The sequence below is a fragment of the Hyperoodon ampullatus genome (assembly GCF_949752795.1).
Source record: "Hyperoodon ampullatus genome assembly, chromosome: 17".
NCBI lineage: Eukaryota > Metazoa > Chordata > Mammalia > Artiodactyla > Ziphiidae > Hyperoodon > Hyperoodon ampullatus.
Genome location: NC_136930.1, coordinates 49,457,397 through 49,472,735, shown reverse-complemented (window position 1 = coordinate 49,472,735; position 15,339 = coordinate 49,457,397). Strand labels below are relative to the sequence as shown.

Genomic DNA, 15,339 nt, shown 5'->3' with positions numbered 1-15,339 from the left:
AGTGCCCAGACTGCTGTCCATGCAGCACTGAGCTGAGTGGAGACTGAACAGGGAGGGCTTTAGCAGACCAGGACAGAGCCTTTGAGCCAGTGCTCAGCTCAGGGGACTGAGAAACCTGGAGGAGGGTGTCCAGAACCAATTGGCCAGAGTCCCACTGGGATGCTGCATCCTGGGAATCCAAGCTGAACAACAGATGAGCTGCAGTAACAAAATCTGAATTCGAAAAATGGTGAGGACTCCATGAAAGAGTGCTTTTTTGATGGAAAGGTGAGACAGTTTATCAATGAGAGATAAAAGAATTCTTTAGGGGGCCACTGGTTTTCTCTTAACAGTTAAGAGAAAAACCTGAGGCTATTGAAAGAAACTATTCTTTTGCTCCAGGTTAGAATCTTTCTTACCACTTCTAAAGCCATTTAATCTTCTTTTTATCAGCTGCCTTTGGATTAATTAGAGAGAGGAGCTGCATGAATTATTTTAAAATGAGCTTTATCTGTGATCATAATTACTTTATCTTTCCCAATTTGAGGAGCAACTACCGGTAGTAGAATAATAAGTGAATGAATAAATAAATGAATGTTGAATGGATGAAGGAATGAATGATGGAGTAAGATTTATTATTCTGCTGTCCATGACAATAGCACAATGTGTGCTATTGTCACATCTTTCCCACATTCATCTGACACTGTGCTCCTGGGAAAATACAAAAAATAATCTTACCTCAAATTTCTGATTTTTATATAAAGTGCTGTAAGTTTTATTTTTTTATGTGATTAGCCAGGCTTCTAAAGCTCCGTTATGTATTCCCGAAGCACATAAGCACAGACTGACATATAAAAGATGAAAGTTCAGTTTTGGGGGTAAGCCTTAAACTAAATTTGCACTGCTTCCTGGTGTCTACTTCAAAATTCCAAAGATAAGAGTCCCTTTATTTGCAGTCCATTATCACTATTTAAACATCTTTCATTGCTGAAGCTGTACTTTCACAGAGTTGGGTGGGTTGATTTTGAACAGTAGCAGTTCATAAAGACAGCAGAGCCCTCACCTCCCAACCTTGTCTCCTGCTCTGTTTTTCTATTTTCAGCATAGTATCAGATGGAGGAATACATTTTTCTTTCCAAAAGACATCAAGGGAAATGAAGCAAAACCTCAAAAGCAATCTTCAAACTTGTAAAATTTCCCTCTACAAATCATGATTTCTGCTTTCTAACGATAACAAAAAAAGTCTTATTGAACATCAAATACGCCTTGCAAAATGACGTCTTAAGAATATTCAATGTACACAAATTAGAAACATATGGATAAAATAGCAAACATTTAGAAGTTAGGGAATTAAACGGAAAAACACCTCTGAAAGCACATTTTATATTGTCATTGCAAAACCACAATGTTACTAATATTGGGTAAAGCGTAAAAACAGCTGGACTTTGGCTTTCTCTAATTTTATCTGACCTAAATTGCTGTTTTTCTTTTCTTTATTTTCTTTCTTTCTTTTTTTTTTTTTAAAAAAAAGACAATAACATTTCTAAATATTACTTTCAGAGCTGTGAGTTCTGGACTATATGGAAATGCTTATTGTATTCACTTCCTCCATGTGCATGAATAAATAAGAGTGAGCCTGCAGCCCACTGCTGAGTTTTCATAATAATGAAGGAACAATGGTCTTTGAAAGTCACAGATAATCCTTAATCCTCATTGCCTTCTTCTGTTTCAAACCAACGTTTCTCTAGAACTACTAGCAAGATGCAAAATTGACTGATGATCTTCTGCCTTCCCCTGTCTGACCCTACACACATTCCCCCTCCTATATGTGCCAAGGAATAGTGAAGTGACCAAAAGGCAGGCAGTAGGAGGGAGTGGAAAGAAAAACAAACCAAGTTATCAACCCCCAGCGGCTGAGTGTTGGCTGTTTTCTATTATTCACTCTTCTGAGCTTTCTCAGATGTGTTTTTTGAGAAGACTTTCATGTTATGTTTTCTTTCCTCTCTTAGAGCTCTAACCACCTTTTTCCATGCAAGGGGCCAGGGGAGCAGAGCACTTGAATGAGGTCCAGGTAGGCTGCCAGGTTCTCTGGGTGCTCAAACACAATGTCTCCATCCTCTTTTTTCTAAAAACAGGCTTTTAAATTGTGCATTGAAGCCTTGTCGGTGATGAGCAGAAATGAAAGTCACAAAGTAGTGGTAGAAATTTACAGGCAGTTCATCAGTCTTTGGTACTTGCATACAGTTCTAAACATGAGGATGTTTATTGAATTACGTATTTTCGTATTTTATATATCTGCTTTATAAGGAGCAGCCTGCAGTTTATAAAAATATGATCCCCATTGAGTTGTATTTTGATCTCCCCTCTCTATCAGTGTGCTTTTAAATTCTTGTGTCATGAATTAAACATTGGACAATCACATTCATTTAAATAAAATCCACCTACTGGGAGCCATATGCATGGTCTGGGTCAAATCTATGGAAGAGACATTGTGGAAAAGAATGCCCTCAGGCCATGTCTTTTCTGTTTCAATTGTCCAAGAGGTAAGAATGAACACCAAAGAGGAAGGAACACATCAATCTGAGTCACCAGTGCTTCAGAAATGCTCATGCTTTCTCAAAAGACCAATACACTGCAGGCTTTCATCAGACATAAACTGATTTAAAAGAGTTTCCCAAAGGGAATAATAGACTTTATGTAAAATTGCTTTTTGTTTGCTGTACAAGTTAATGGTACAGGAATTTCTTTGTAAGTAATATAAATAATTCTAAAATAGTTATTATCATGATCTATGGAGTAACAATTTTGTTCCAGCTTAGCATAATTCTAAGTGCTTTACATAAATTACACAATTTCATTATTTTTAAAAAACAACCCTATAAGATACCTAGTCTTATTATTCATCCATATGATCTTTAGTGTATTATCTCATGTCTCTAATCTACTCAACAGTGTATAAGGCTACCAAAATGAAATGACTGTTCCAACCTGTAGAAAAAGTCAAGATTGTTATAGTGGTTCTTTGATAACTCTTGTCCTTTAGCAGTTCTGTGAGAGTAGTTTTATTTGGAAAAAGGAAAAAAAAAAGGAAGAGAAAAGTTTTATCTGAATATTAAACTTTTAAAAATATAAATGATGACAAGAAAAGGAAAAGAAATGCATATTGCATATTTACTCTAATGACAGATGATCAGTTAATATTAATGAATAACCCAGAATGAACTGCTGAACAGTAGAAAAATTGCACACAAACCACAGGGGCTTAAAATTAAGACTGTTTTGGATATATTACCTAGATCTTGGTCCCCCCAAAACAAAGTTTATAGACTGAAAAGACTGTGCCAGTCAGCAAGCTACAAAGCAGTTCGCAGGAGTACCGGAAACACATTTCAAAATGTAACTTTTTGCAGCAGAATTACAGGTTAGCAACTGGCATTTTATGTTAAAATCAATCATTGGTGTGGGGGTAGGGAGCGTGTCTTCATGTTTCTGAAAAAGATCAGCCGTTTCCTAGCAGGATCTAGTGTAAATCTGTACACTTTCAGTTTACTTTTAAAAGAATTTTTGAGTGAGAAGACCATATTAATACTGTTCCCTGCTTAGAAAGCTCTGATTTGACCCTTTGTCTTCCTGTGTTTTCTAGTTGACAATTAGTGTTTTCTAGATAGCTGTGATGCCTGATGTCTACTGCTGTAAGAAAAAAAAAAAAAAACTTGTATTCATTTATTCATCAACTGTTTATTGAGGACCTCCTACATACTAGGCACTGTTGTAGGCATTTAGAATATAGCAGGGAACAACTTAGACAAAACATCTTGCTCTCATGGAGCATTACCAAAAAAAGTACTGTTGAATTCATCCATTTGGCTGAGGGAACAAGATGTGTTCAGTAATAGTAATGCAGCATCCCTTTGGGATGAGGACTTAAATTATGAAATATATTTGAAATGTATTTGTGTAAATAATTTGAAAGGAACAAACTCCCTTCTTTTCTGATCTGATATCCCACAAAAGGAGCTTAGAATATCAATATGCTACCTCAGAAAAGGACTTGGAATAAAATAGATAAACTATGACTAGTAGATGAATAGTACAGGTATGTGTTTAATAAATATTTACATGTTTTAGAAAAAGTTTCCATCCTTCTAATGGTGTGCAGCTGGCTCTACTGTGTTTCTGGCAGAGGTGGGAGTCTGGAAGGAGAAGGAAGACCTTCTTCTTGAATTCCTGCTTCTTATGCTGGACTCTCGTCTGATGAGGGCCAGTATTGTTGTGGCAAGATTTCAGCTACCCTAACATTTTCTAAGCCTTTCTACCCCACAAGTGTGGCACCTGGCTTCTCAGGTTATCAGTGAGACCGCCTCTCAGAGCAATGGTGGTGTTTGCTGGTATGTCTAACCACTGTGTCACCTCTTTCAAGTCATGTCACTTTGCCATGTGGGCTGTCAGGATTCACATTCTTATGATGGTGCAGTGGAAAGGATCTGGTACTGGAACCCTGAGGAGGGAAACCCTATGAAGCTGGAGCCGGGCTCAACCATTAGCCTGAAACAGACTTTTGGGCCAGCCACACCCTCCTTATCTACAAAGGATCTTGAAAGGCCTTTACTGTTCCATCCCTATGAATTTATGAATCATCTGTATTTGAAATGGTGCACACTTTAATGGGACAAAATTAACAGCCTGAGAAACACAAACAATTTTCGGTTGGAAGTACATATTTCTCCATTTGAATTGATATCCAAAGCAGCACATAATTTTTGATAGTACAATAAAAATTACGATCACTTGTTTTGATAACTTCTTTGCTTAATGTGTTATAAAACCATTGGAATCAATCCTGTTTTCAGGGAAAATTTTTTAAATGCCAGTTATTGTCCTCTTTTTAACTCTTTCCCTCAAGCCTATCATAGTCCTTGACTTATCCTCACTGACTTTCTAAAAGGCTGGTATTGGTGATGGAGAAAGTATAGGTCAGAAAGAAAGTCAGAGACATGAAGAAAAGCTTCTGGAACAGAAGATGGAATGAAAGCTTCAGCCATGAAGTTTTTCTACTTCCTCTCTCTCCTGTAATTATTGTTCTGTGCAAATGTTGTTCCCTACTTACAGCCACTAAATGTAACATTTACATATTGATATATATTTGTTAAAATATTTAAATTAATTTAATCCAAACTGAAATGGACCTGGATATTTTGGAACAACAATGGAGGCTTTGAAAAGTGTGTGTTTTTAATTTGTTTGTGTGTTTTAAATACATATTCTAATTTCCTTTACATTTTATCTGATCTTGTTACTTTCTAATTTGGTTAAATACTACAGCTACAGAAACAACTCTGAAAGAATCTTTCTCATGATTTCCCCAGAACAGCTAGAATTATGGAATACTGAAAATGTCCCAGTCAGTGTCTTCTAAGGTCATTTCCTAGTGAAATAAAGATTACTCATCCTCCTAATGGTAATCTCCTCTCCTCTCTTCTTTTTCCCATCCCACACCTATAGTTGCAGATTTGAAAAAACAGAACAAGAAACATTGGTTTTTATAGTAATACATAAGTTATATTTAGTTTTCTCTGTAAAGTAAAATAAAATAAAAGCTAGGTACCATTCTGTCCAGAACTGTTTTGATTGAAGACTGCTGTGAGCCCAGAAAATGAATTATATGGACCATCAGTAGACCTTTCATGCTGCGAGTACTGCAAAAAATACAAATTCTTTGACTCTTTGACTCACAGGGCATTTTCACACTTGGTAGGAAATTTAAAACTTGTAAAGAATATTAAAGCGTGTAGATGATTTGCCTTTGCAATCAAGCAGATATTTGAGTAAAGTCCTGATGTTTCCCTTGAAATAATTGGGCTTAAAAGCAATTTTGAACAAATTAAATTTAAATTATATTTTTAAGGTTTACTTGATGGAAATTCTCAAACACATGCAAAATTAGAACGCATAGCTTAATGAACCTTCATGTATCAATTGCCCGATTTCAACAACTATTAAAATGAGTTAAATTTAGTTCATAAATTAAATTACAACTAAACAGGGATGCTTTGTAGCACTGTGAGTAGGCAATAAAATTACTTACTTGGATAAAATAAGAATATTCCGTTACTGTCTCAAGTTCAGGCAGTTCATGAGAAAATAAAATGGATTGTTAAAATTATCACACTTATTAGTATGTTAAGTGGTGTTTTTATGTTCTACATGTCTCATGATCAATTAACAATTGTAAAACTTAAGATCTTCAGTGGAACCAAAGTCCTGACATAAAATGAGAACTAAATTTGTGAAAACTATTTCTATTCTTTTGGGCAAATTAATAGACTATAGGTATTCAGGTAGCTGCATGCTTTAAAAAACGTACAAATCCTTCAGGGATACTTAGCGCTTTGATCCCTCCCATAATACCCTCAAAGGCACTGTCAGCACTTGGGAGCAAGCCAGTTCAGGAGAATTCACCTGCCATATGATGAAGGGCAGAGAGTCAGCCAAACCCTGATAATCTGATAATAATTTGATTTAGTTTCATTCCAGCTTTGGTATTTGAATCGTAGGAAACCAAAGCCCTTCTGTGCATGGCCAAGTTGGTCTTTTAGGGCATTTGGTGGGTTTGTTGGACAGAATGAAATTGTTTTGACTGTGGAAATATAACTCTGCTAACTGGGTTTCCATGTGGTGGTTGAGGATTGACCTCAGCAGAAGCCAAAGCAAGATAACGGGACTAGAAGGGGGTAGGGAAAATGGAGGCAGGAGAGAAAATGCTTCCAGTGTGAGTGGTTGGTTCTGAGACCTGACTAGTTCTTTTGATCACCTTTCTCAGTATTCCCGGACCCGACTTTAGGGTGGAAGAAGGTAATGCTGCCTGATTCTGTAGCATAGCTACCATGATCTGGAAGTTGTAAAAGAAATGGTCTTTGGGAGTCATTTTAATGACAAAGTTAAGTTCATGAAACACCTGGTATTTTTGTGAGTTACCACAGATTTGTGACTTGTATAAAAGGAAATATAGAGGGAAATATTATTTTAAGGAGAGGGTAACCTTCATGTCACCATAAGAAAAAGGAAATATTTGTATGTGTCAGAAGCATCTGGCTTATTTTATTTGAGCCTAAAATTTTCCAGTTGGCATTATTTTCATATTGCTTGCCATAGGCCTTTCAGATGTCCCTGGCCCATTGCCCTTCTGGACATTTTCAGGAAGAGAAACAAATAAATATATGTGTATTTGTATCTAGTATCTAGGAAAGATACATTTATAGTACTCTCCTGCTAAATAAAACAAAACCAAACCTGCATATTACTCCTACAAGTAGGTAATGTCTTTTTTGAAGAAGATGAAAGCAAGTGATGAAAATTACCTAATTGAGCTTTTAAGTATCCCTTTTAAGGTAGAGCAACATTGTAGTTCCCAAGGACAGGTCTGTAGTTCCCTGCCCAGTGTTCCTTACTTCTTTCTGTTATTAGCATTTGCCCACTTCCCTTAATGACAGTCCTCACTACAGAGTAAAAAGGACAGTTGTTGAACTGCCAGTCAACCACTTCTGCCTTCTTTGAGTTCATCTCAAAATATTCAGAAGGAATTAAAACTGTGAGTGCTATTTTTAGTCAGTGTTTGAAAAAATCTAAAAAGAGCTATTTTTAGTTATATTTGAATTTAATTTTCTTACATATCTCCATTATCTCCCATTTCTAAAGATACTAGTGGCTTCCATATTACAATAATTGCATTATTACTCTGTGGTTGAAAATCTAGACTTCAGTGTCTATTATTAGGGTTTAATATAAAGGGCAAAATGCAGAGACGAATGAAAATAATTCAGCTAATTGGATGGGATAAACAGGCATACAGAAGATAAACAGATGCCTGTCCTGAATTTCCCAGCATGATATTTAGCCAATCTCTGATCCTCTTGCAATTTGCCAAAGTAGACAGGAGCCTTAGTTATTAACTGATGTTGTCACCTAGTTCCCGTTATGTGTTCATTCTATCACTACCTCAGGTATAAATAGATCACTGTCTTTCTTTCCAACAGTAACTACAGAGACAAGCTTTTCTCTGTACTATTCAGATTCTGAAGTGCTTTCTATCCCAAATAACCGAATACTTTTCTTAACAGCATAACAGCTACAGCACATAAGCTTCCGTTGTGTTACTGGAGAATGAGGTTGCTCACTAAAGAATGAGGAGGAAACTTATTTCCTCATGTATAGTAGTGACAGTATACTTTTGTTGTAGATATTGTGAAATATCCTGATTTATAGTTCAGGCCAAAGTGAAATGTTATGAGAGGTATTTACATTTGCCATTTTTGTTATGATTTTCATAAATCAGTGAAACCTTGTAAAGGTATTTATTGTCATCTTTACATGGCAAAGATATGGGAGGTGGGAATAATTTCCCAAAGGTGGGAAATTATTCAGCCATAGAAGATGAAATTATGAAACCAGTGAGTTACACATGGCCTATTGTCTTCCACTGAAAATTCTGAATAAAAATGTGGAAACATGGAATCACGAAGCATAGAAATGTAAGAAACTTTAAAGGCCATTGAGTCCAGACTCATCCCCCAGCACGAACTCCTTTAACCATCTGCCTGGCAAGAATCTTCAGGTGCTCAATAAAGGAATGGTGAATGAACAAAAGAAAGAAAGCATCTAGGTTCATCTTGAACATTTCTAGGAATTCCTTTCTGAAGGCAGCCCACTCTATTTTGAATAGTTCCAACATTTAGAGTGTTCTTTTCTAAGCTACTTGATGGCATTTATTACTTTATATATTATTATTAATATCACCTTGATATTCTTCAATCTATAGAAAGGGATACTCCACTTGAAAGAAGTATCAGGGCCACTATGAGAAACTTTATCACACTTGGGTTTTTTTTCTTTTTTTTGGCGGTACGCGGGCCTCTCACTGTTGTGGCCTCTCCCGTCGTGGAGCACAGGCTCCGGACGCGCAGGCTCAGTGGCCATGGCTCACGGGCCCAGCCGCTCTGCGGCATGTGGGATCTTCCCAGACCGGGACACGAACCCGTGTCCCCTGCCTCGGCAGGCGGACTCTCAACTACTGCACCACTAGGGAAGCCCCACCCTTGGGATTTTTTAAGGGGAAAAGTTATCCATAAGGAAGTTCTAGGAAAAGCCATCTTATTGGCAATGGGTTATTAATATGCCATATTGTTTTAATATGCTGAGTTATCTTGTCCAAATAATGAATATAAAAATTAATGTAGTATAATGTAAATACAAGTATAGGGAAAGCTTAACAAAATCATCTGAAGACTAGAATGGTACTAGGAATAAAAATCTGTAAATTTATTCTTCAGTCCAATACAAGTGGCTAAAAGGTATTAGTGATAATCTGTTAATTCAAGATGGCTCCTATCAGTTTACTTCCAGATAGCCTACATTTTCACAAGTGAGAAAAAGCAGGCACATTGTCATGATATCTCTTAAACCTAGTCTCTTCCCCTTCCCTCCTCCTTGTTCTGACTCTGAAAACTAACTCCGCTAGGATAAACCCTGATAACATTAAATCTGGAGCTGCCATCGGGGCTGTTTCAGTAGATTACCAGGATGAGCCTCCTGTCCCTATGTCTGGGACTGAGACTGGTGCTGGCTCTCTGCAGAAGTGCTCATCAATCTTCCCTTGCTTTTGGGATCTGGTTTTTGAGACATGGTCTAGTTGTTTGCTTGTATATTGTAGTAAGAGTCAACTAGAACAGTTCTGTCCTAAAATGCACTGACAGAAGTAGAGAAAGTGGGAACAAAAACACTGTAGCTCTGTAGCGCTGCCAATTTTAAACTCATTCAGCCTCAGTCTCCTTAAGTGGAAAGTTAGTGCTTAGATGCTACTGAGGACCAGACCTCCAGCTTTAAGCCCTAGCTTTAGGAAAATGTTAGTATCTTTCACAGTTCATAGAATGCTTGTTGGGAATTGTAATAAAATCTGTGACCCTATGTAAGAGAGTGAATTGCTTCCCTAGGATGATTTTTTCATAAGACAGAAGGTCAAAATGCAACAGTGACAGGAGTGCCCACATTTCCCCCTAAAATTCTGCTCTTGTTTTATTACAGGGGGTTAAAACAAGGTCAAGCTTGGATTCTAGCTCTGTGTATTGCAGGAAGTAGATCAGGTTTTATCCCCAAAATACAGAAAAAATGACATATTTAACACTCGTATTTTAAGTCAAATTTATTAAGATATACTTGGTATATAATTAAATTCACACTTTTTAAGTGTACTGTTTGATGAGCTCTAACAAATGTATATGGTCATTTAACCACCACCACAGTCAAGATATAGAACATTTCCAGGTCTGAAGAACTACCCCAGTCACCCTTTGCAGTCAGTTCCCTCTCCCCACCCCAAACCCTGGGTAACTTCTGACCTATTTTTACTTAGACCCTATAGTTTTGTCTTTTACAGAATGCTCACACTCAGATTAAAAAAATAATACTTATAGTAAATACTTAGGGGTAAAATGTTAAGACATCAACAAGCACTGATGGAAGAAGTAATTTCAAAGTTACTTGACTGTGTGAAAATTTCAGTTCACAGTTTCTGATTTGAACACTAACATTTTTTCTTCTACACCAGGCGTATCTTGTTCAAACATTCACTGTTTCTCAGTATTAGGTCCTACGTGATGAACAATAAGATGGAAGCGGCCATCATAATTAAAACAATACAGTTTGGCTTAGGAATAGACAAAGATATCAATGGAATAGAATAAAGAGACCAGATATAGATCCACGCATATGTGGGAACTCAATATAAGGCAAAGGTAGCATTTTGTTTCTGTGAGAAAAAGATCAGTTATTTAAGTGGTCAGTTTGGCAAAACCAGCTCTTCTTCTGGAAGGGAATAAAATTACCTCATATCACACATGAAAATAATTCCAAATAGATTGAAAAACTTAAATGTAAATAGCGCTATTAAAACATTAGAAATTAATTTAAGAGAAGAATTGCAGTAGAGGAGATATTCCTAGGAAAAATAGAAAACCTGAAAAACACATCAAACAGACATACTTGAGTGGCCAAAGATGATTTAAGCTAGGTTAAAAAAAATAAAGATTGATTTATGACAATGAGTTAATATCTTTCAGATATAAAAATTGTCTGCAAACTGACAAAAAATAATCAACAGATAAGAATAGCATTATAGCAGTAAATTTATAACCCCAATAGCTGGTAAATAAGATGTTCATCCTCATTACTAGTCAAAATAAAAATTAAAATGACAAAATATAATTAATATCTTTCATTAGATTGGCAAATTTTAAGGCAGAGTAATACCCAGTGCTTTTGAGGATGTAGGGAAATAGATATTCTAAAATATTGGAGTGGGTGCAAATTATTTCTGTTATTCTGAAAAGAAGTGGCAAGATTGAAATTTTCCTACCATTTTGGGATTCTGTCCTATTGGATTAAAAGTACCAGTACTCATAAAATTTTTTTTTAATTGAAATATAGTTGGCATACGGTATTATGTTAGTTTCAGGTATACCACATAATGATTTGACGTTTGTGTAATTATGAAATAATCATAATGATAAGCTAGTAACCATCTGTGCCTATACAAAGTTATTACGATATTATTAACCATATTCCGTATGCTGCATATTACATCCCCATGACTTATTTATTTTATAACTGCAGATTTGTACCTCTTAATTCCCATCACTTATTTTGTGCCCCCTTACACCCCCAGCAACCGCTCATCTGTTCTTTATCTATGAGTCTGTTTTTAGTTTGGTTTGTTTGTTTATTTTGTTTTTTAGATTCCACAAATAAGTACAATTATACAGTATTTGTCTTTCTATCTGATTTATTTCACTTAGTGTGAGACCCTCTAGATCCATCCATGTTGTTGCAAATGGCAAGATTTCTTTTATTAAATAACTGAGTAATATTCCAGTCTGTGTGTACATATATATGTACCACATGTATACATATATACACACCACATCTTCTTTGACTATTTGTCTGTTGATGGACACTTAGGTTGCTTTTCATGTCTTGGCTATTATACATAATGCTGCAATGAACATTGGTGTACATATATCTTTTTGATTAGTGTTTTTATTTTTTTTAGGTAAATACTCCAAAGTGAAATTACTGGATCATATGCAAATTCTACATTTAATTTTTTGAGGAACCTCCATATTGTTTTCCCTAGTGGCTGCACCAATTTACAGTCTCACAGTGCACCAGAGCTCCCTTTTCTCCACACCCTTGCCAACACTTTTTATTTGTTGTCTTTTTTGATGATAGCCATTCTGTCAGGTGTGAGGTAATACCTCATTGTGGTTTTGATTTGCATTTCCCAGATGACCAGTGACATTGAGCATCTTTTCATGTACCTGCTGGCCATCTGTATGTCTTCTTTGGAAAAATGTCTGTTCAGTCCTCTCCCCATTTTTTAATGGAGTTCTTTGTTTTTTTTGATGTTAATTATATGAGTTCTTTGTATATTTTGGATATTAACCCCTCATCATATGTCATTTGCAAATATCTTCTCCCATTCTGTAGGCTGCCTTTTCATTTTGTTGATAGTTTCTTTTACCATGCAAAACCTTTTTAGTTTGATGCCCCATTTGTTTATTTATTTTTTACTATGTTGTTTATTTTTTACTATGTTGCCGTTGTCTGAGGAGACAGATCCAAAAAATATTACTAAGACTAATGCCAAAGAGTGCATTGCTTGAGTTTTATGGTGTCAGGTCTTAAATTTAAGTCTTTAGTCCATTTTGAGTTTATTTTTGTATATGGTGTGAGAAAGCAGTCAGGTATGATTCTTTTGCATGTAGCCATCCAGTTTTCCCAACACTATTTATTGAAGGGGCTGTCTTTTCCCCATTGTATATTTTTGCCTTCTTTTTCATAGATTAATTGACCATATAAGTGTGGGTTTATTTATGGGCTCTCTTCTGTTTGTTGATCTGTGTGTCTGTTTTTGTGCAAGTACCATACTGTTTTCATTACTGTAGCTTTGTAGGACAGTTTGAAATAGGGGTGTGTGAAACCTACTCCTTTGTTCTTTTTTCTAAAGATTGCTTTGGCAAGTCAGTGACTTTTGTGTTTCCATACAAATATTAGAATTACTTGTTCTAGTTCTGTGAACAATCCCTTTGATATTTTGATAGAGGTTGCATTTAATCTGTAGATTGCCTTGGGCGGTATGGTCATTTTAACAATATTAATTCTTCCAGTCCATGAGCACAGTATATCTTTCCATTTGTTTGTGTAGTCTTCCATTACCTTAATCAGTGTCTTACAGTTTTTAGAGTACAAGTTTTTTACCACTTTGGTTAGATTTATTCCTAGGCATTTTATTCTTTTTGATGACATTGTAAATGGCATTGTTCTCTTAATTTCTCTTTTTGATTGTTATTAGTGTATAGAAATGCAACAGTTCTGTATATTAATGTTGTACCCTGCAACTTTAATGAATTCAGTTATTAATTCTAACAGTTTTGTGATAGTATCTTTAGGATTTTCTCTATAGAGTATGTCATCTGCAAACAGTGATAGTTTTACTTCTTCCTATCCAATTTGGCTTACTCTCATTTCTTGTTCTTGTCTGATTGCTGTGGCTAAGATTTTCAAAACTATGTTGGATAAAAGTGGTGAGAGTGAACATCCTTGTCTTGTTTTTGATCTTAGAGGAAATGCTTTCAGCTTTTCACCATTGCATATGATGTTGGCTGTGGGTTTGTCATATATGACCTTTATAATGTTGATATATGTTCCTTCTATACCCACTTTGTTGAGAGTTTTTATCATAAATGGATGTTGAATTTTGTCAAAAGCTTTTTTTGGGGCTTCCCTGGTGGCGCAGTGGTTGGGAGTCCGTCTGCCGATGCAGGGGACACGAGTTCGTGCCCTGGTCCGGGAGGATCCCACATGCCGCGGAGCGGCTGGGCCCGTGAGCCATGGCTGCTGAGCCTGCGCGTCCGGAGCCTGTGCTCCGCGACGGGAGAGGCCACGGCGGTGAGAGGCCCGCGTACAGCAAAAAAAAAAAAAAAAAAAAAAAAAGCTTTTTTTGCATCTATTGAGATGATCATATGATTTTTGTTCTTCAACTTGTTAGTGTGCTGTATCATGTTGACTGATTTGCAGATAAATCCCACTTGATCATGATGTATAATCCTTTTAATGTATTGTTGAATTTGGTTTGCTAATATTTTGTTGAGGAATTTTGCATCTATGTTCATCAGGGATATTGACCTATAACATGTGTGTGTGTCTGTGTGTGTGTGTGTCTTTGCCTGGTTTTGGTATGAGGGTGATGCTGGCCTCATAGAATGTACCTTCCTCTGCAATTTTTTGAATAGTTTGAGAAGGATAGGTGTTAACTCTTCTTTAAATGTTTCGTAGAATTCACCTGTGAAGCTGTCTGATCCTGGACTTTTGTTTATTGTAAGGTCTTTTGTTACTGATTCAATTTCATTACTGATAATTGGTCTGTTCATATTTTCTATTTCTTCCTGATTCAGTATTGGGAGATGGACATTTCTAGAAATTTATCCATTTTTTTCTAAGTTGGTTATTTTATTGGCATATAATTGTTCATAGTAATCTTATGATCCTTTGTATTTCTATGATTTGGTTGTAATTTCTCTTTCATTTCTGAATTTATTTATTTGCACCCTCTCTCTTTTTTTCTTGATGAGTCTGGCTAAAGGTTTATTAATTTTGTTTATTTTTTCAAAGAACCAGCTCTTAGTTTCATTGATTTTTTTTTCTATCACTTTATTTTTTTAATAAATTTATTTATTTATTTTTGGCTGCGTTGGACCTTTGTTGCTGTGCGTGGGCTTCTTCTAGTTGCGGTGAGTGGCGGCTACTCTTCGTTGTGGTGTGTGGGCTTCTCATTGCGGTGGCTTCTCTTGTTACAGTGCACGGGCTCTAGGTGCACAGGCTTCAGTAGTTGTGACATGCGGGCTCAGTAGTTGTGGCTCATGGGCTCTAGAGCGCAGGCTCAGTAGTTGTGGCACACGGGCTTAGTTGCTCCATGGCCTGTGGGATCTTCCCAGACCAAGGATTGAACCCGTGTCCCCTGCATTGGCAGGCTGATTCTCAACCAGGGAAGCCCTTCTATTGCTTTTTTAGTCTCTATTTCATTTATTTCTTCTCTGATCTTTATGATTTCTTTCCTTCTACTAATTTTGGTTTTTATTTGTTCTTCTTTTTCTAGTTCCTTTAGATATATGATTAGATCCTTTCTTTGAGATTTTTCTTGTTTCCTGAAGTAGGCTGGTCAGTTGCTATAAACTTCCCTCTAGAACTGCTTTTGCTGTGTCCCATAGATTTTGGAACACTGTGTTTCCATTTTGATTTGTCTCCAGGTTT

General features: G+C 36.3%; 1 protein-coding gene across 1 annotated transcript in view; it reads left to right on the top strand.

Moving 5' to 3' along the window:
• ANGPT1 (angiopoietin 1) overlaps positions 1-15,339 on the top strand; it is a gene marked incomplete at both ends in the record, with an annotated part of 250,965 nt that overhangs the window by 92,582 nt on the left and 143,044 nt on the right. The window contains 2 exon segments of the mRNA XM_079722584.1: positions 1,989-1,994; positions 1,997-2,050. Of these exon segments, the coding sequence (XP_079578710.1) occupies positions 1,989-1,994; positions 1,997-2,050 (60 nt within the window).